Source organism: Chanodichthys erythropterus, chromosome 19 (genome assembly GCF_024489055.1).
Source record: "Chanodichthys erythropterus isolate Z2021 chromosome 19, ASM2448905v1, whole genome shotgun sequence".
NCBI lineage: Eukaryota > Metazoa > Chordata > Actinopteri > Cypriniformes > Xenocyprididae > Chanodichthys > Chanodichthys erythropterus.
Genome location: NC_090239.1, coordinates 31229053 through 31251725, shown reverse-complemented (window position 1 = coordinate 31251725; position 22673 = coordinate 31229053). Strand labels below are relative to the sequence as shown.

General features: G+C 36.6%; 1 protein-coding gene across 1 annotated transcript; it reads left to right on the top strand.

The window, feature by feature from the left end:
• The first annotated feature begins 564 nt into the window (after positions 1 to 564).
• med24 (mediator complex subunit 24) lies at positions 565 to 22338 on the top strand. Its single transcript, XM_067369122.1, has 26 exons — positions 565 to 659; positions 871 to 1017; positions 2256 to 2338; positions 2594 to 2632; positions 2721 to 2794; positions 2902 to 3125; positions 4906 to 5017; positions 6393 to 6543; positions 6630 to 6743; positions 8494 to 8547; positions 8729 to 8811; positions 9232 to 9318; positions 9444 to 9555; positions 11048 to 11190; positions 11313 to 11350; positions 11668 to 11750; positions 11943 to 12121; positions 12451 to 12550; positions 12726 to 12901; positions 15247 to 15511; positions 15608 to 15789; positions 16963 to 17056; positions 17982 to 18081; positions 18891 to 18971; positions 19125 to 19273; positions 21785 to 22338. Exons 2-26 carry the CDS (start codon positions 888 to 890, stop codon positions 21899 to 21901), a joined length of 2970 nt encoding a protein of 989 aa, XP_067225223.1. The 5' UTR covers positions 565 to 659; positions 871 to 887; the 3' UTR covers positions 21902 to 22338.
• The last annotated feature ends 335 nt before the right edge of the window (positions 22339 to 22673 follow it).

Genomic DNA, 22673 nt, shown 5'->3' with positions numbered 1-22673 from the left:
TTTATTTTACTAGAATGAAAAATTATGGTTTTATTACAGAAAATGTTTTTTGGCGGATTTATTACCATTTTTATAACCAGTTTTACTACAAATACCATGGTTAAACTATAGTTGGTGTTGTAAAAACTATGGTTAATTTGTGGAATATTTGGAATTCAGATGACCCAGAATCGGAACAAGCAGAATTGATAAATTCTCATATTACGTTTGTAAAAAAAAGTGATGCAGACTAGAGTTGTGATATATTTCAAACGATATCGACATAATTATGGTATGCATGATGCAATGATGGTGGTGGAATAATTTCATGTTCGCATGGGACTGAATGGTTACAATATCCACATATCATGTATTTACATGAAAGAAAACCATAACCATGGTATCATGTCATTACTTTAAATTACTTTTGATATTACTTATTGTTACGGTGAAACTGAAACATTTTCAGCGTTCTTCCTCCAAAATCAAAAGTTAAACACAATCTTCCGACCAATAAGAGGACGCGATATCACACCATCAAATCGGAATGAGCTATACTGCAGCAAACTGACATTCTCGGCCAATCAGAGGACGTGATCTTACGGACCAATATGGCAGCGTTGGGGTGTTGAGAATTGGAAATGAACAAAAACCTGATTCATTTACTGGAATATTTTGTGGTAAGCAGGATTTTGAATACAAAAAAAAAAATCAAAATGTGTATTTTAGCCTATTTGTGCATTTGATTTATGCACCTTATTCGAGAATGTGTGTTATTCTTTTGTGAGACGTCATGAGTAGAACTGATATCTGGCTTTCCTCTGCCATACACCGGGACTTGACTTTTAAACTTCATTTATATGGTTGATTAATCGATGTTTTGATTTATAGTTTATAAAACAGGCAGAATGAAGGTGGTGAATCTGAAGCAGGCTATCCTGCAGGCATGGAAGGAGCGCTGGAGTGATTATCAATGGGCCATTAACATCAAGAAGAACTGTCCTAAAGGAGCCACATGGGACTACCTCAATCTAGCAGGTCATATCTAAATATAGCACGTCATAACAGAAAAATAATGATTTAGTGATGCAATTCAATTCTGCTGTATAGCAGCTCTAAAAAGACAGCAGTAAACAGCCATTATTCAGTTGAAATCAGTGTTAAAGGGTTAGTTCACCCAAAAATGAAAATAATGTAATTTATTACTCACCCTCCTTCGTTCACAACTTTGGAACACAAATTAAGATATTTTTGTTGAAATCCGATGGCAGTGAGGCTTTCATAGCCAGCAATGACATTTACTCTCTCAAGATCCATAAAGGTACTAAAAACATATTTAAATCGGTTCATGCGAGTATAGCGGTTCAATATTAATATTATAAAGCGGCGGCATGAGGGTGAGTAATAAATGACATTATTTTCATTTTTGGGTGAACTAACCCTTTAATTAATTTCGGTTCAATAACTGTGTAAAGTTCCGCAATTATGAAATTAGTTCAGTTTAGCTATAAAGCAGGTCTGCAGAAAACAGTGATGTCTTCATCCAGCTTAGTTCTCCAGTAGTGTCAGTGCAGTCAAATCAGTAATATTGCTGAATATTAAGTGTCCCCAACTAAGCAAGCGACAAGGAACCCAAAAACTCCAATCAGGTGACAGAATGGAGAAAAAAACCTTGGGAGAAACTGGGCTCAGTCGGGGGGCCAGTTCTTCGCTGGCCGACAAACAAACACCGTGTGATTATGATTCAGGATACATAATCTCTAATGCTTTCCAAGGCCTTTATTTGATTAATTTTTTTCAGTTTTATTTTATGTTCTGTTTTCAGCAGCCATTACTCCAGTCTTGAGTTTCACATGATCCTTCAGAAATTATTTAAATATGCTAGGCTGTATGATTTAATGCTTAACTATATAATACTTTATAATGAATATAAATAGAGAGAGAGAGAGAGAGACCCATAAACTTCCTTGGGCTGAGTAATATCCAATATAATTACATGGTTCTATAGGGGGGAAAAAACAACTTTTAATTAACTTAATTTAATTTAACTTTTAATTTAATATATATTTTTTATAATTGGATATGCACAGTATGGTTAGCTGCATTTTATTACTTGCTTTTAACATTTAATTTTTTTTTTCCTTTGTTGCCCACAACCCTTTCAGAACAGAACCTGTAACCCTCAAGTTAGCAGTCACTGTGTTAGATAACACTCTGTGATGCAGGTAACTTGTCATATAGATGTCAAGGTTTGATTATTGTTTCTCCTGATACAGAAGCTCTTCTGGAGCAGGCTATGATTGGCCCATCACCTAACCCTCTCATCTTGTCCTACCTGAAGTATGCTATCAGTTCACAGGTAAAGTATACTGCTTGATTTATCATATCCTATTATTTGCCACATTTCTCAGAGAATAAATGAATCATGGCTGTCTGCTAATAGCTAATTTCTACAACAACAATATCAGGAACTGTAAACTTTACTGTTGTGTGATGCTGCATTTACTCCATTAGGTGTCGGTATAAGTTCAAGATGACTGCCATAGGCCCAGCACAGCATGCATAATACTATACCGAGTGCTTCTTGTCATGATATTCTCTCTCCCACCTCTAGATGGTGTCATATTCTAGTGTGCTGACAGCAATCAGCAAGGTTGGTGTTTGTTTTATTTTAAACAAATTATTTTTTAGACTTTTTTAACTTAATAAAAATAACCAAATTTTCATTTGTCCATCCACAGTTTGATGATTTTTCACGGGAGCTATGTATCAAATCATTGCTTGAGATTATGGACATGTTCTCCAACAGACTCAGGTAGCTATCCATCAGTCAGTCGCATCAATCCATTTAACAGTCAGTGAGATGCAGTTTTCCTAGGACAGAAGCAATATGTTTTTGTCTCTTGTGTTTCATCTCTGCAGCTGTCATGGAAAGGCAGAGGAGTGTATCGGGCTGTGCCGCGCCATGCTGTGTACTGTGGTTTGGCTCCTGCAGGGCTGTGCGTGGTACTGTGAGAGACTGCGGGAGTCCAGCGCTCTGCCTGCAGTAGAAAACAGTCTGAGAGCCTGCCTGGAGCGCATGACCAATCTGTTACACAGCACCAAGAACAGAGCCCTGGTGCACATCGCACGCCTGGAGGAACAAGGTGTGTGTGTATTCACTAAGAATTATTAATGATAATTCTTACTGAAGTGATAATTCTCTCTTTTTGATATACTTACAAAGAATGTTGCTTTTATAAAATTAAGCAACAATGTAAGTGTTAATGCACTCTGTTTGGTGCACAATGAACATCTTTCTTTTTTATTTGTCAAACATTGTGAGGGCAATAAAGTTTAGGCCATAATAAGGGTTTTTCATTACAACCAAATAAAGAAATAATAATAATACAGTAATAGCTGACAAATCTATCTTTTGATTCTTTTTAAAGAATCATTCAATATAATATAACAGTACAGGCTGTGGCAGGGGTTCCCAAACTTTTTTTGTTAGCTGAACCCCTTTGACATAAAATATTTACTTGAATCACCCCCTGAGATTTATATTTATTTATAAAGATTTATAAAGTAAATATTTCAATAATTTAATGACACATTCACATTTTTACGGTTCTCTGATGTCAGTTAATGGTCACATGACATGCGAGTAAATAGATATTTAATATAAATCGATAATAGAAATATTTTTTTTTTAGTATTTTTTTTACTTTGTAGCAAGACATTAAAGTGGACACAAACTTCTTTTTAATTGAAATAGTGTCTCAGTCCACATTACATTCACACTAGTGTTTTAGGAACTCAGTTAAATTGAATAATAATAATAATTGTAAGTAGATAAAGTTAGTCAAGATACCATGTATAAAAAATATTTTACTACTACTCTGTCACTTGTAACATATTGAGGCCATGTGACATTGCAGCAGTCTTTATTGCATAATGCACAGGAATCAGTTAGTAGTCATCTAGTATTGCATTCCTAATAAAACCCTTTTCTGTGGCCTGAATCAGCTTATTAATCAGTGTGACTCAGTGTGATTCATTTTTACAAATAATTTCTTTTAAACTGCCTTTCAGAGAATCAAATTTCAAATTTGTTTTCATTGCCAATCAGAAATTATTTTCCATTTTTGTTTGTAATCTAAAAAAGTATATGTGGGTTAATGTTAATGTTTATTGAATGACTGTTTAAAGGGATAGTTCACCCTAAAATGAAAATTTGATGTTTATCTGCTTACCCCCAGGGCATCCAAGATGTAGGTGACTTTGTTTCTTCAGTAGAACACAAATGATGATTTTCAACTTCAACCATTGTGGTCTGTCAGCCATATAATGCGTGTCAATGGGAACACAATTTATAGGAGTCAAAAAACATGCACAAACAAATCCAAATTAAACCCTGCGGCTCGTGACAGCACATTGATGTCCTAAGACACGAAACGATTGATTTGTGCGAGAAACCAAACAGTATTTATATATTTTTTTTTTACCTCTAATACACCACGATGTCCAACTGCATTCAGCACTCGGTTAGTGAGGTCTGATCGCGCTCTGACAACTGAAGTGATGTCTCGCACATAGACTTCAATGAGCGCTAGACATCACTTCAGTTGTCAGAGCGCGATCAGACCTCACTAACCGAGTAGTGAACGCAGTTGGACATCGTGGTGTATTAGAGGTAAAAAATTACATAAATACTGTTCAATACTGCCGACTGACAGACGGCAACGGTTGGAGTTAAAAATCATCATTTGTGTTCTACTGAAGAAACAAAGTCACCTACATCTTGGATGCCCTGGGAGTAAGCAGATAAACATCAAATTTTCATTTTTGGGTGAACTATCCTTTTAATGTCTATAAATTATTAAATAATGATGATCATTATATTGAATGCAATTTAATATTCCATGTCCTCTCTTGTCTCATAAGCATCCTGGACCAATGTAGAGCAAGCTTTGCTCAAACTGTCCGAAAATCTCAATGCTGTGACCAATCAAACGCTGAAGGAAAATCTTGAGGAGTGTGTTTCATTGGTCAAGAGGTGAGAATCCAAAAAGACCTCAGACTCACTGTTTGGAGTGCAGCAATGATAGAGCTGAACAATAAACTGATTACTCACAATGCATTTGCAAAGATGTTGCTGGCAATTATAAAACTAGGTAACGTTGTGATTTTAATGCAATTTGTCCATTTAGTCATTAGGCTAGTTTTACAATAATGAGGAGACATGGTCCCACTTTATATTAGGTGTCTAACTATTTTGCACCTACGTCAAAAAGGTTAATTGTTTATGTTCATGATATATTGCAAAACACTTTTGCTGCTATTGAGGTTGGATACAGGTAAGGTTAGGGACAGAGTTCATGGTATGTTTAGGTTTAAGGGTGGTTAAGGGGTAAGGGTAGGATCAATAGTGTAATTATAGATGTTATTACATTTTTATGATGTACATTTATTTTAGAATTTACCTATGTATGTAAACATGTAAATATTTGTACATAGTAGAATTTAAGCATTTATCCAGAAGCATTATGATAGTCTTTATAGTCCTCCTGTAGTCAATAATTTTATCCCTTAAAACTAATCTTTGATCACCAAAATTACATAAACTTTTTTTTTTTTTTTTCTGTGAAAAATAGCTGGAAAAAATAGCTTGAATGTAACTCTACACCCATGCTTTTAGTGTACGCGGACCCATGAATATGCAAATTAGTTTCCGCCTCCACTCAATCACACAAGCTCAGAATACCTGATCAACTCTGTCAACTTTACTGTAGTAAACACAGCACAATGGCAAGTGTAAATACTGGTTTAATTCAACCATATATGTTTGAACCAAAATACTGCATACTGTAGATGTGTGAGGGCAAGGCTTTGTCCTATGCTATTCTCTCCAGATGAGTTTTATTGCTTTATTGCAGGACGCTTGATCTAAGTTTTTGTCTGTGCAGGAAAATCAAGTCTTACATATACATCATATACATAATTTACCCGCTATATTGCTAAATGTCCCTTTTTTTTCATATCAACAGAAAATATACCATGCTAACCTGGCTTCTCTTGAGACCCCCCTGCTTTGCAGCATAGTTAATGATATGCTAAAGCCTCCCCCCCCGCATTGACGGGATTGGTTGCAATGTATTTGTAATGTAGAGAAAAAGGGCGATTTCTTTGGTCTTTCTGTCTTTGGTAAATTTTGGAAAAAATATTATAATACACTTGTGTTGACTGATGAATTTGCACATGGTTTGTCTTAAAGCATATTTAAAACACCATATAGACATATGAACAACATTAAAAAACTTGATTTTCACCACAGGGGGTCTTTAAAACTTAAAAGTTTGTAATTTGATTCATTTCCATGATTGTTTAAACTGTTTTTATTTTTTTTAAATGATTCATTTGTGTCTTCGTAGTATTCCTCAGATGTTGTGTCTTCAGTGTGATCCACCGGTCCACACCTCATTTCCTTCAGTCCATGCCTTCATCATGCTGGAGGGAACCATGAATCTCACCGGAGAGACGCAGCCATTAGTTGAGCAGCTCATGATGATCAAGAGGATGCAGGTGGCTTCAGACAGCAGCGTTCGTACTTGAGATGAAGTGGTGTATGAGTGGGTTTTCTGATGTGTTTTTGTGGTCCTTCTCTGTAGCGTATCCCAGCTCCACTGTTTGTACTGGAGATCTGGAAAGCCTGTTTCACTGGACTCATTGAGTCTCCAGAGGGGAACGAGGAGCTCAAATGGACGGCATTCACCTTCCTAAAGGTGTGGTTGAGTGAACAATCACTGGTCTCTCTTAAACTTTCAGTTGTAATATTGGCTATGTCAAAAGAGGCCACTTAAAGGGTTAGTTCACACCAAAATGAAAATAATGTAATTTATTACGCACCCTCATGTCGTTCTACACCTGTAATACCTTCGTTCATCTTCGGAACAAAAATTAAGATATTTTGATTAAATCCGATGGCTCAGTGAGACCTGCTTAGACAGCAGTGTTACTTCCTCTCTCAAGATCCATAAAGGTACTAAAATCATATTTAAAACAGTTCATGTGAGTTCACTGGTACTACCTTAATATTATAAAGCGACAAGAGTACCAAAAAAAACAAAATAATGACTTTTTAACTATCTAGTTATGTCCGATTTTAAAACACTGCTTCGGAGAATTATGAATATTTTGAGTCAAATCAAACCGCCAAAGTGCTGAAATCACGTGACTTTGGTGCTCCGAACCCCTGATTCGATTCGTAAAGCTCCAAAGCTTCATGAAGCAGTGTTTTGTTTTGTCCCTTTATAATATTAAGGTAGAACCACTGTGAACTTTATGGATCTTGAGAGAGGAAGTACCATTGCTGTCTATGCAGGCCATGCTGAGCCATCGGATTTAATCAAAAATATCTTAATTTGTATTCCGAAGATGAACGAAGGTCTTAGGGGTGGAGAACGACATGAGGGTGAGTAATTAATTATATTATTTTCATTTTTGGGTGAACTGACCCTTTAAAGAGAGAGATCACCCAAAAATTTAAATTCTGTCAGTTACTCACCCACATATCGTTTCAAACCTTTTTGCTCACCAGCCACTGTGGCTAGTGCTTTTCCAAAGTTACTACTAAGTTACCACTCGGCATTTTCACTGGCCACAATTTTTAATCAATACCATGGGGAAAAACTATAGAGCTAGAAATGAAAATATTATTTGAATTTTAATTGTGTAAATTTGAATTATAGACAAATGTTATTTAACTGAATATTAAGTGCCATTTTATATCGTTTTGAATGATTTTTTTTTTTTTAACTCGAATCCTGGACATTTGATATTTAACACAATTTAAAATTTTTATGGCATCATTTTCTATACATATATATTTTCAAGCAGCATATTTTTTTTGTTCTGAATTCTTCGACTGAACTTATCCACTTTCTTAAATATGCAGTTTAAAGTTTTCAACATGAAGAGCAAATTTGAAACACAAAATTCAATTTTCTAGAACTTCGCATTTTGGCCAATTACAGAAAAGCAATAATTCTCAGCAGGCGAGACATTTTGGGGGTCTCTGCTAGGCCTATTTATTTTAGTATGGAAGTGATTAGCATACGTTACAGTCACACATAACTCTATATTTACAATATTTCTGCTTAACTCTGTTATCAGAATCAAATTTAAGTTGGATGTTATGTTATTTCAAACACTTGCAGGCGTTTTGAGCTCAAGAACATTACAAATGATCATGTGTAACATAGCAGGCAAGATTTGTTGTCATTTGTTGAAAAAGCAGCATCAACTTCTCATTTTGTGTTTCACTGAAAATAAGTCATATGGGTTTGAGAAAATTTGAGGGTGAGGGTTCATTTTTTTGGTCAACAATCCCTTTATTGGAAGAACGTCACATAACATCCTTATCAGTTTGTTTCAGAATTCATAGATAATTATTCTCTGTACAGTTTGGAGTTCACATGGATTCAAGCTGTTGTTTATGGAGTAAAATTTAGCTTTTTCACATTACATTTCCAGATTCCTCAGGTTTTACTAAGGCTGAAGAAGTACCCACAAGGAGAGAAGACACAGGTACAATTATTTAACTGTTTACCTCACCTGTTCATGTAGGATTTTATCTATTTCAAGTTCTAGTTCCAATTTGTCTCTCTCATGACACCTGACCCCTCATATGTCTGCCATCAAAATATGTCAGTCCACATCATCTGAAATGTTAATCACTCCATCTGACCTGTCTGTGTGTGTTTGTCAGGATTTTACGGAGGATGTGAATGTGGCATTTGAAAATCTTCTGAATCTCACACCACTGCTCGATAAAGCCGACCAGAGATGCAAGTATGTCACCACTACCAATACCTTTGTTAGTTAAGTGCTGAACCACAGGAAGCTGGAATAATGATTTGTATAGACTGAAACTTCATGTTGCTTTTATTCAAAATGGCAGTACATTCAAAGTATTTATCAAAAGTACGGTATAGATAAACCGATTGAGCCTGAAACTTACATAAATATATATAATATATATATATATATATATATATATATATATATATTTTTTTTTTTTTTTTTTTACCATAATCATGTACCATGGTGAGTATATTGTGCTTCAAGAATACCACTGAATCTCCACAATTGTTTTTGATCTCACAGCAGTGTTTTTGTTTAGTTATAAGAATGTTGTTCACTGTTGGGTGTGTATATGTGTGTGTGTGTGTGTGTGTGTGTGTGTGTGTGTGTGTGTGTGTGTGTGTGTAGCTGTGACTGCTTGAGTCTGTTACTGCAGGAGTGTAATAAACTGGGCCTGCTGTCTGAGGCGAACACTGCCAATCTTACTGAAAAACGGTATGATCAGAAGGTTTTGTTCTTATTTTATCATTAAAATGAGAGGACATACACATTCTTGATCTATGTTCCTTGTTGATTCCTCTCTCTGCTCTCTTTTTTTTTTTTTTTTTTTTTATCTTCAGGAGTGAGGACAGAGAACATGCGCCCAGACTGAGGACAACAGAGAGCGCCGCTATTCAGCCCAACCCAGGCCTCATCCTGAGAGCCGAACCAACAGTCACCAACATCCTCAAGGTCCACAGCTGGATTAATTAATATAATTTTATATAGAATGTAACGAGTGTAACGGATTATCAGAAAGAAAAATATAGGGGTCTTAGTTCTGTGTATCATTAGGGCCCGAGCACCGATGGTGTGAGGACCCTATTGTAATTGCTCAGTCAAACATTCTTGTTTTCCGGAACGAATCCCATTTTTGAGGGCCTAAACATGCTCAAAAACTAGTGAAACTTTGCAAACGCAACAAAAGTGGTGAAATGTTTTGTCTGATATGGGTTTCAGAATTAGGTGTGGCAAAATGGCACGATAGCGCCACCTATAAAATTTTAATTAGGCACCCTTTGCGCTGTGTTTCACATACAGGTATGAAATTTGGTAGACACATGTAACAGCCCAATACCTACAAAAAAGTCTGTGGGTGCAAGATCTGAAAACCAAACAGGAAGTGAGATATTTTGCTATTTTGCAGTTTTTGCCATTTCCAGACATTGTACTTTAACAAAGTCCTCCTAGAGATTTTATCAGATAAACATCATATTTGGTCAGTCTAATCTAAAGGCCTTTGCGACGTTAAATTGTGAAGATCTTGAGTTTTTGTTGAAGGGCGTGTCCGAGGCGGCCTAACAAAATTTGATGATTTACATGGCAGTATTCAGTTATAGCAAAGTCCCTTTAAGACAAGTCATTTCACTCGGTGGCCATCTTTGAAAAGTTTTTAAATTTAGGTTTTTATTATGAAGGGAAAACAAAATCCAAACCATGGCCCTATGTGGAAAAAGTGCTTGCCCCTTAAACCTAATAACTGGTTGGGCCACCCTTAGCAGCAACAACTGCAATCAAGCGTTTGTGATAACTTGTAATGAGTCTGTTACAGCGCTGTGGAGGAATTTTGGCCCACTCGTCTTTGCAGAATTGTTGTAATTCAGCCACATTGGAGGGTTTTTGAGCATGAACTGCCTTTTTAAGGTCATGCCACAGCATCTCAATAGGATTGAGGTCAGGACTTTGACTAGGCCACTCCAAAGTCTCCATTTTGTTTTTCTTCAGCCATTCAGAGGTGGACTTGCTGGTATGTTTTGGTTCATTGTCCTGCTGCAGAACCCAAGTTCACTTCAGCTTGAGGTCACGAACAGATGGCCAGACATTGTCCTTAATGTAATATGTAATTTATTATAAACCACTTATTTACTGTATACATCAAAATAAAATTTGTTGTAATGGAGGAATGAGAATTTGGAGGTAAATGTGTGTAATTGTTATAAAAATATAATGTCAAAATAAAAAAGTAATGGTCCTGGAAATGGCCTTCATTTTCATTATGTAAAATATATATTTTCTGTTGGAGTGAAATATGCTTCTCTAAGGTTATTAAATAATATTAACACATCCAACTTTTTATTTTAATAATGTAAAAGTACATTTTGAAATTGTTAGTTCAATATTATCAAATGGAACCTTATTGTGTTACTTTTAGCTGACAGATTTTCTTCTATTTCTGATTGTCTAGACAGTGGATGCAGATCATTCTAAGTCTCCTGAGGGGCTACTGGGAGTTTTGGGTCACATGCTGTCAGGGAAGAGTCTTGATTTGCTACTCGCCGCTGCCGCAGCGACCGGAAAGCTCAAGTCTTTCGCTCGCAAATTCATCAAGTAAGACAATATGACAGAATGAAACATGATACATTGCATCACAACCACCTTATATATTTACCCAAATAAATACATGAGCAAAGTGTCTAGGAGATTGATATATATTTGCTGTTTTCTTCCAGGCTGAATGAGTTTCCAAAACACATCAGTGGAGAAGGATGTAAGTCATGCTCTATTTTGCTATGATTACATGCAGCCTGTTAATCTGCTATTTTTCAGATGGGCATTAGGCTATGTTTATGCTAGATAAAATTTCGGCACACTTTTAATTCTCATCTTCATGTAGAAATTATAACGGAAAATGAAGGACACTCTTTGGTGTCCTCGAGTATTACTACGGTAATACAGGCCACATTTGTAGTGTGAACCTGGAGTATTTTTAGCTTTAGTGTGTGAAAAATGTGTGAGTATTTATTCACTTGTCAAATCTGAGATCAAATTCACTTTTTACATAACGCCTGTGAATGTTCTTTCTAGCGAAGTCTGCGTCAGTGCGAGCTCTGCTTTTCGACATTTCCTTCCTCATGCTGTGTCATGTCGTGCAGACCTATGGGTCAGAGGTCAGTCTCCACACACACACACACACAATTATTATACAGATCAAGTGTTTGAGCAGAAGGGATGTTACAATCTGGTAAAGTTGCATAACATTATTACATAATTCATAACCCTGTCCTGCCATTACAAATGTTTCTTCTTTTTCAGACATTCTCATATCTGAGTCATTGATGACATCTTCCTTGTCTGTCTAGGTGATTCTTTCGGACCCCAGCCCGTCGAGCGAGACGCCCTTTTTTGAGACATGGCTGCAGACTTGCATGCCAGAGGAAGGGAAGACCCTGAATCCAGACCACCCCTGCTTCAGACCCGAGTCTGGGAAGGTGGAGAGTCTGGTGGCCCTGCTCAATTCTTCCTCTGAGATGAAGCTTGTGTAAGTTCTTCTTCATGTCAGCTACATCAACCAATCACTCTTGTCACATTAGTATCTTCATTATGCATTGATTTATATAGCGTCCACTACAAGAGGTTTTAAAACGATCAAGTTTGATTTATTTCTGTGAATCAGTTCAAACTGTTTGTGAATTTCTTCAACAATTTATTTCGGTCATCACCAAATAAATTTGTATTTATTTGTATTTCATCATAAATTAGTTTAGTTGTTTCAATAAATGATCCTTGGTTGGGGTTGTTTGGTTTTGTGCTGCTTTTTTCTGTCTTAAGAATCTATTAGTAAAACATGTCCTCTCTCTCTCTCTGCAGTCAGATGAAATGGCATGAAATATGTCTCAGTACTCCAGCAGCTATACTGGAGGTTCTTAATGCCTGGGAGAATGGAGTTTTATCAGTAGAAGCTGTTCAGGTGAGAAACCAGGCATCCTGGTGTCCTAACCAGGCCCAAAACCAGTTTCTAAAATCAATTAGAGTAATGACAATTTGAAAAGTTTTTTTTTTTTTCTGAATTTTGCTATATTGTCAGAATACAGTAGTTTCATCTTTATGACTGTAACTGAAAAATTCTCTTTCTGTGAGTGCAGAAGATCACAGATAACATCAAAGGGAAGGTGTGCAGTATGGCCATCTGTGCAGTGGCGTGGCTAGTGGCTCATGTCCGGATGCTGGGATTGGATGAGAGAGAAAAACCTCAGACTATGATTCGTCAGCTCATGACTCCTATGTCAGGAGAAAACACTTTGCAGTTCTACCATGAGCGGTAGGGATCTCTACACTCATCAGACTACATAACCACATTAAATCTTATGAAATAAACTGCACACATACCAGTGTAACAAATTCAGAGGGAGTCATGAATTGTGAATTACTTATTAGTGATGTCTGTTGTGTGAATTGTCATTCTTTTGTCTAACTTTTGAACGTGAACAAAGTCCTTTTTAAGGATTTATCTATGATTTTGTTTTGAATATGGGGTAAAATGTTCTAAAGTTTCTTTAAGACTAGTTAGTTTATTCACTTTATTCTACAGGTTGTGAGATCCAAACAATGTTTTATTTAAAAAAAAGCAAACCCTTTAGAATTTTATGGTTTTACGTATCGGAACATAATAAAAATCATCTGGTCATTAGCAGGTCTTAAAATTAGGTAAATACAACCTCAGATAAACAACAACAAAATAAATATTATATTGTGTCATTATTTATTTAACAAAAATAAAGCCAAAATGGAAAAGCCATGGGCAACAAACTAAGTACACTCTTTTGGCAGCAATAAGTTGAAAGAATCATTTTCTTTTGGCCCACTCTTTACAATGTTGCTTCATTTCATTGAGGTTTGTAGGCATTTGTTAATGCACAGCTCTCTGAAGGTCATGCTGCCACAGCATTTCAATCGATTGAGGTCTGGCCATTGTAACTTTTCTTTTTCACTCATTCTGTTGTAGATTTGCTGGACCATTGGGTCTCATTCACTAATAATTGTGTGGATTATTTCATATTTGTATGCACAGGAGAACTTCTCCCGAAAAATCTCCACTTAATTCACAACACGTCATATGCACTTGAATTTGTTCTTAACCTCGTTCTGATATTCATGAATTTGGAGTATTCTAAAAGATCTGCGTCTCCACGCTATCTCCAAATAAGGACTGCACAGCCTTTCATATATAATTTAAAAAAAAAAAAATGTTCTCATAAATTTAGAATAAATTTTAATACTAAATTTTTGGAGAATGATTTGTTCTTAAAATCATTTGTACGCACGTTTCATGCATAAATTTGTGCATACTGAATATCGGCCAAGATTTAGCTGTTGGACAGATCACCTCACATTTGACACATTAAGAATACTTGGTTATACAAAGGAGTTCATAGTCGACTCAATGACTGCAAGCCAAAAATCATCACCCCTCCACCAGTGTGATGGACAGTTGGTATGAGGTGTTAACTTGCTTGGCACCGTGCATAATGGACAAACATCTTCACTTTAGTCTCATCTGTCTGAAAGACATTTTTCCAGAAGTCTTGTGGTTTGTTCAGATGCAACTTTCCAAACCTAAGACGTGCTGTTATGTTATTTTTTATAACATAACGGCATGCAATCCTTTCAAACATGCCATACTTGTCCTGTCTTTTTATAATTTTACTGCCATGAACTTTAACATTTAACATGTTAACGGAGGCCTGTAGAGGTGAAGTTCTTGGGTGTTTTGCGATTTCTCTTAGCATTGCAGTTTGACCTTGGGGTGAATTTTCTGGGACATCCACTCCTGGAAGGATTGGTAACTGTCTTGAATGTTTTCCACTTTTGAATAATCCTCCTTACTGTAGAATAATGGACTACAAATTGTTTGGAAATGGCCATATAACCTTTACTAGATTGATGGCAGCAATTGCTTCTATAAGATCATTGCTGATGTCTCTCCTTTTTGGCATTGTGTTAACACACATCTGACTGCTCCAGACCAGCAAACTGCCAAAACTTCTGCTTTGTAGAGCCGGTCACACTTGCTGATGATCAATTAATCAAAGACATTTGATTAGCAGAGCCTGACTGTTACCTATCCTCTTAATTCCTATGGAAGCAGTAGGTATGTGCATATTTTGTCACCCATAGTTTTGTTAATTAAATAATGAAATGGTGTAATATGTCATATGTTATTCATAAATTTTAAAACCTGCCAAGGACCAGATAATTTTTTATGTCCTTTGATACATAAAACTATAAAATAGGGTGTCCATTCTTTTTTACATGACTGTGTGTGTGTGTGTGTGTGTGTGTGTGTGTGTGTGTGTGTACAGTATATTGTAATTATGTGTGTGTGAGAGAGACATGGTCTAATTTAGCTTTTTTTATATGTTATTCGAATGTCGCAATGAACGTTTGTGGGTAAACGTGATTATAAGCAAAATGTTTGAAATGTATGAAATTTATAAAAATTGTGTGCCATGTCCTGCAGTGTTTAGTTCCAGGTCTTCAAGATTACAGGCATTTGTGTTTGATTAGGGTTGGAACTAAACTCTGCAGATCTTGGTCCTCCAGGAACAGAGTTGAATCGCCCTAAAAGACTGGTATTTGTCTCCCTGTCTCTTACACCTTCTCCAGTGTGGTGATCATGAGCTCTATCTTGGAGCACATGTGTGCTGATGTATTTCAGCAGACAGGACTGTCCCTGCGGCCAGCAGTCGAGGGTCAGGAGATTATTCCCTACCGCAACCTTCTCCCAGCACGCCAGCCCATCCGTCAGGCTCTGCAGACCCAGTTCAGGGAGGTTCTGGAGAAGGGCTGGGTGGACTCCCATGCATTCCATCTCTTTGAGAACCTACTACATATGGGAGGGGTGTTCTGGTTTACTAACAACCTGGTTAAGGTAAGTGTGTTTGGCATTGCACTATTAAAGATTATGATAAATTAATTGTACCTGTAATCAGACTTTGTAAAATTTTTGCTTGTGTCTGTGTTGTAGGAGCTCCTGAAGGAGACCCGTAAAGAGTGGGCATCTCGTGTGGTGGAGTTGCTGTACAGTATTTTCTGCCTGGACACACAACAGATCACTCTCACCCTGCTGGGACACATTCTGCCACGTCTCCTCACTGACCCTGCCCATTGGCACAGTCTAGTAGATCCACCCGGAAGAGCCCTTGCAAAGTATGACATGAATTTTTTAAATAGAATTTTGTGTTAAAAGCATGGTGAATAAAAACACAGTACACACTTTAGGCACACTTAATCACATCACCACTCCTCCTGCTTGCCACATTAAGATACAGTATTAATATCATAATTATTTTCATGCTGAACGCACAAATATAACTGGTGGGATAATCAAAAGAAACACTCAGAACACCCTAGCAAAGTAGTGCCTCAGCTAATTTCCACAGGATTAAAATTATTTAAATTAACATATTATTGTAAATACAAATTATGTAAATATTATTATTAATATCCTCTATAACAACTGTATTCTTTCGCAGTTCAGTTCACACTATTATTGATGCCAACAAGAAAGTGCCCATTATCATGTACTTGTGTTAATTTTTTGAAAGACAGGTGGAGCCCTCACCAAATAACTCGGTAGCACTTTATTTTACAGTACCGTAGTTACGTGTTACTACTTGTACTTAGTAACAGAAATTATGCATCATTACAAATAACTAACCCTAACTCTAACTCTAGTAAGTACATGTAGTTAATTAATAGTACTCAGTAATTATTTGAGTAATTACAATGTAACTACGGCACTGTAAAATAAAGTGTTACCAATAACTCTTTACTTCCTTTGTGTAATACATTTTTATTCATTTATTTGCAGGTCAGAATTTTTTCGTAGAAAGGATTGATTCATGAATGAATGATGAATTTATATATGAATGGTCTGTGAAGTTCTTTACTCTTCCTCTTTTTACTTGCTTTCTTTCATCTGCTTCCTCTTTTATCAGACTGAGATTCAAAACGGACATCCGTTCTGATGGATATGCAGTTGTCAGGCTTTTCCCTTGGTTTCTCTCACTCCTTTTTTTTTTTTTTTTTTTTTTTTTTTTTTTAGTTACAGTAAGTGAAATGAACATTTAGATGAGATCAGACACCCTTACTAGATGTAAACCTTCTTTCATCTGACAGAATTTGCGTGGACGAACACCTGCTTTAACTCAGAGGAGAGATACTACATTTTAAATGTCTATTCTGTCAAACTTTTCAAAGTATGCTAACATTGAGATGTTAACTTCAAAACTAACAGATAGGAACTAAAAGCCACAAAACTCAAATTTTTGTTTTCACAAGGTCTATGAAAAACCAATGATCTTTGTGTGTGTGTTATAGATTGTCAGTGTGGTGTGCGCTCAGTTCTTACTCGTCTCATCATAAGGGTCAAGCATCAGCACGACAGCGCAAGAGACAACGTGAGGATATAGAGGTCGGTCACAGAGGTTTCTCACACAGCCTAAGTTAAAGTGCCCCTATTATGCTATTTTAAAGGTTCCTAATTTTGTTTTGGAGGTCACCTGCAACAGGCTTGCATGCATTCATGTTCAAAAAATGCTTTAATTTCTTCATAATATACATTGCAGCATCACCTCTTTTCTCACAGTGTCTGAAATGGTTCAATAAAGGATTCAGTCACTATAAACCCCTCCTTACCAAGAGCTTTCTTTGCTTTGATTGGTCAGATGCCCCAGTCTGTTGCTTATAGCGTGTGTCAATAAGGAAACGCCTATATTACCATATCTGAATTCCTGCTCCAAAGGCTTCCTCAGCACTTGATACACAGTGATACAAACAGTAACGATTTCACCATCAATTTGAGTCCGACTACTCATCCTTGGGAAGTACATGCAAAGTGGATTTGCTTTCACAGCACAGAAAACAGCATCTTCTCGACATGTCAACAACACATACCAAACTCTTCCATGTCTCAGCTACAGCTACAGTGTTTGTTCAAACGCCGGTCAAAATAGATGTTGTTCACGTGCAGCCAATGAAGACCATAGGCTGGCATTATGCACATTTGTTACAAACCTAGGTAGGTTCCTGCAGGAAGTAACACTGGAAATACCGATGTTTCAGGCGGTTCAGAATCGTTCTTTCTTTTGGGAGACAAATAATAACTCCATTTATTGTGCACTTTGACATTCGGAAAGTTTACAGACCTTTTACTTTCACAAACAGTTATATTACACACTACATGAAAGGTAATGTCTGAAAAACCATAATGGGGCACTTTAACTGAACTCAGTAATGCTGTGTATGCTTACACACATATGTCTTACATCTTTCACACATACTTCTTAAAACTTTGAGTAAGATTTACTATTTAGTTATTCTTCTCTCATTGGTTGTAGGACTACAGCAGCCTGTTTCCATTGGACGACACACAGCCATCTAAACTGATGCGTCTGCTTAGCTCCAATGAGGACGAGACTGTCATGCTGTCCAGTCCAGGTCATTTCCTGCTGCACAAAAACACAAAAACAGCAACTGCATTAAACTTACGTAAACTTCAGATTTGCACCTGAACGTCCTTCTGGGGATTAATGTCATGTTTATCTATTAGTCAATCTAGAAACTTGCTCTTTTAGTGTAGTGTTAACCAAACCGGCTTATGCTGCAATAATTGTAACAACTTAATTTCACAGAAAAATCCCCCAAAAATAGAAACATAGCTTGTGATAGCTTTGGGCTTCCTGTGGCAGTATCACTCAGTATGCCCATGACACAATGGATGAAAAATTATTTTGCAAAAATCATTTTCCGAAGACATTTCCTCCATTTAGATTAAGATTCTTTGCTGAACTCATAAAAATCACTTAATTGCCTTTTAAGCTTCTCCTAAAAATATAGATTTTTTTTTCCTCCTTGTTCTGGCTCTGGACAATGATTGAAACTTTGAATTGGTAGCACTTCTCAAATGATTGTCTTTTTAGGGTGTTTTATTCCTCATTTGGAAGTAACTTTGGATAAAAACATCTGCTAAATGGATAGAGGAAAGAAAATAGAGAAATATCAAGAAAACTGTTTTGTTATAAGAAGTTTCTGCGATGACTGCTTTGTCACTTTCACTAAAAAAAAAGGAGTAAGGAAATGAAAGTGTTGGTTTTATTCACGCAGTGAACCGAGAAAGAGAAGTATAGTGAAATCCGCTTTGATAGCCAGTGACACATTACAAAATTCCTTTTTTACAGTTTTTATGTATATTACAACATTAAGGTCAATGGAAAGTGACACAAAGTCAACTGATTTTGTCTTTCTAGGTGACCGATCCATGAGCAGTTCACTGTCTGCCTCTCAACTTCACACCGTCAATATGAGAGACCCTCTCAATAGAGTGCTAGGTTTGTGTTGTATCTCTGCTGAACATCTAGTCCCGCTAGATAGATTAAATAACATGTTATCATCATCATGTATCGTAGTACCATCACTGCACAACCTCTTACAAGCCGTGCTTACAGGCAGATTCTTGTCTTTTTTTTTTTTTCCCTTTCTAGCAAATCTGTTCCTGTTGATTTCCTCTCTGTTGGGGTCTAAGACAGCAGGTCCTCACACACAGTTTGTTCAGAGCTTTATCGAGGAGTGTGTGGAGTGTTCAGAGCAGGGTAGCAGGGGCAGTATCCTGCAATTTATGCCCTTTACCATGGTGAGGGAATCATCTAGTATACATGCACAACACACACACTGACAAGCATGCAGCATTCAGGTAAAGCTGCACAATTAATCAGATTTAAATCATGATTTAAATGTGATGGTTGGCCTACTGGTTATTTATCATGATTTTTTTTATTTGATATTCCTGATATCTTGCATTGTTTTGGTCACCAGAAGTCAAGAGTTTAAATACCCCAATCAGAGCTTTTCTGTCCCCGTTTTTTACTTAACATGGCAATCATGGGCACATGCTCTCTCTGCACTGCAAAAAGCGCTGATGATCTGAAAATGCTGACAAGCCTGTTTTGTTGTTTAGTGATCTGCTTTGTGATATTCTCTGCACCGTCTCTGTGCTACAATACAAAATCTTGTTGTTTTAATAGGAAAACATTAACAATTTGGAATATCTAGAATTGATGTTAGCTTTTGAGAGAAGCTTCTTAAGGTTTTACAGTATTTCTTAATCATGAGTGTTAATGTAACTAATACATATAATAATTCAGGAAACTAGATGAGATAAAATGAACCCTGCATATGAATTGGCGTTCTCTTGATTTGTGCTAATATGAACGTGCAAAAGTTCAGATGAAAAGTAAAAAGAAATGGTAACATTTTATTTTGAAGTGTCCTTGTTACATATTACATATACTTACTATGGCCTTAACAGTAAATTGTGCATATTTACATGCAATTAACCTTAAAGGGTTAGTTCACCAAAAAAATTAAAATTCTGCCATTAATTACTCACCCTAATGTTGTTCCACACCTGTAAAACCTTTGTTCCTCTTCAGAAGACAAATTAAGATATTTTTGATAAAATCCAATGGCTCAGTGAGGCCTGCATTGCCAGCAAGACAATTAACACTTTCAGATGCCCAGAAAGCTAATGAGGACGTATTTAAAACGGTTCATGTGACTACAGTGTTTCAACCTTAATGTTATGAAGTGACGATAATACTTTTTTGCGGCAAAAAAAACAAAATAAAAACTTTATTCAACAATATCTAACACTTGTTTTGAATCAGTGGTTCGGAGCGTGTATCAAACTGCCAAAGTCACAATGAACCATTGAAATTTCGAAACACTTATGACATAACGAAGCCTCGTTAATTGAAATCACGTGACTTTGGCAGTTTGATACACACTCCTAACCACTGATTCAAAACAAAAGATTCATATGAAGCAGGGTTTCGAAATCGCCCATCACTAGATATTGTTGAATAAAGTCGTTATTTTGTTTTTTTTGGTGCACAAAAAGCATTCTCATCGCTTCATAACATTAAGGTTGAACCACTGTAGTCACATGAACTGTTTTAAATATGTCTTTAGTAGCTTTCTGGGCATTGAAAGTGTTAATTATCTTGCTGGCAATGCAGGCCTCACTGAGCTGTTGGATTTTATGAAAAATATCTTAATTTGTGTTCAAATTGAACGAAGATGAAGACGAAGTGTCCAAAGATGAACGAAGGTCTTACGGGTGTGGAACGACATGAGGGTGAGTAATTAATGACAGAATTTTCATTTTTTGGTGAACTAACCCTTTACACCAAACCCTATACAAGTACATAATGTTAATTAGTATTACCAAAGACTATATAATAACACAAGACGCGTCACTCGTATTTTTTGCAAGTGCAATTCGCTATATGGCAGAATAAGTCCCGCCTTCTAAATGAGAGCCATTGGCAAAGTCGTCGCGTCAGTGAAGCAGCCGTTAGAAGCTCCGGTTCCTATAGAAACAGTCAGACTCACGTCTCTTGTGCCTCGCTTCGGAGACGTGAGTCTGACTGTTTCTATAGGAACCGGAGCTTCTAACGGCTGCTTCACCGACACGACGACTTTGCCAATGGCTTTTAGGGCTGTGCATGTGCATTAGCTTGATCCAGCCTGAAAAATAAAGGTTTTTTTTTTGTTGTTGTTGTTGTTGTTTTTTGTCATGATTTGAGCGTTTAGAAACAAAATTTATGAGATGGTTGTTTTCATTGGCAGATTTCATTGGTGATTTCAAATATCCAATTTAATCAAAAGCTTGGCAAACAGTTTGAGAATTTGATGTTTCCCCATTCAAAGAGATAGGGGCTGCACTTGAATGTCCGAGAGGTGTTTCAAAGATGGCTGAAATTACTTGTCTTAAAGGGACTTTGGTATTACTCAGTAGCTAAATGTATAATTGCACTGTAACAAGGACACCTTAAAATAAAATGTGACCAAAGAAATTTATCAAATGAGAAGCTGTGATCAATAATTGAAATTGGTTACACTTTATTTAAAGGTGTCCTTGTTTTAGTGTAATTATACATTTAAGTACTGAGGAGTATCAACCTACTTACTATAGGGTGGGGTTTGGTTTATAGTTGCATGTAGTTATGCATAATTTACGGTTATTTCTACAGTAAGTATATGTAAACATTTTGGGTGTTACCACAAAATCGTTTAACCATTATCGTCTAGCCCTAAATTTTAGTATGAAAAACAATTTACTTTTTTGAATTTGTCTTCACAGATTTCAGAACTGGTTAAGCTTCAGGCACTGGCAAAACCCAAAACTGTGCTGTCCATCACAGACTTGAGCCTTCCACTGGGCCGGAGAATGGCAGCTAAAGCCATCGCTACTCTATAGAGGACATTCACTCCAGCATGCCTCTTAGAATATGTGGTTTTGGTAGGTGTGCAACAGTGAGGAAACTGCTCCGACCTCTCTTGCCAAAAGAGAATTAAGTCATTTCTCATCATCTACATAGGCTTCCAGTAAACACTGATGCTGTGATGTTGCGTTCACGTCCGTTGTCTAGAGGACAGCTCAGTGTTAGTTCTGATTTGACACATGTGGGCACACCTGTGAACTGAGAGCAACTGACTGCTGACTGTTCACATTAATTTGACATTTTTTTTCCATCACTCAGATGTCAAAACAGAAAGTTGCATTGTGGGATAACATTTGATTTATATCTGTTATAAAATTTCATGCATTTTTTGTGTTTTTGTAAACAATATCTGATTTGGATTTTCTGCAAAACATAAGAACCCCAACATTGTATATTTTTATTAAAATTCTAATAAAATGGTAAAAAAAAAAATTCTCTCTCTCCCTCTCTCTGACCTATCTTTTGTTTAAATTTGGCTTTATGTGGTGCAAGATATGCTTGTCGACAAACATGAGCAAAAGTGTTTGTTCAGCAGCAGATTCTAGTTATTAAATTTCCACTGAACAGTCAGAATTATCTTATATGGTTTCACACCAAGACATATCTGTCTTTCGATGATTTGTACCATTAGATGTTATCTGTGCTCACTGGAACAAATAATGGGGGTGTATTTTAGCATTAGTTGGCCACCTTTTCTCAATCTGCCCGAATCGTTAGTATTTTTCTAACCCACACACACACACACAC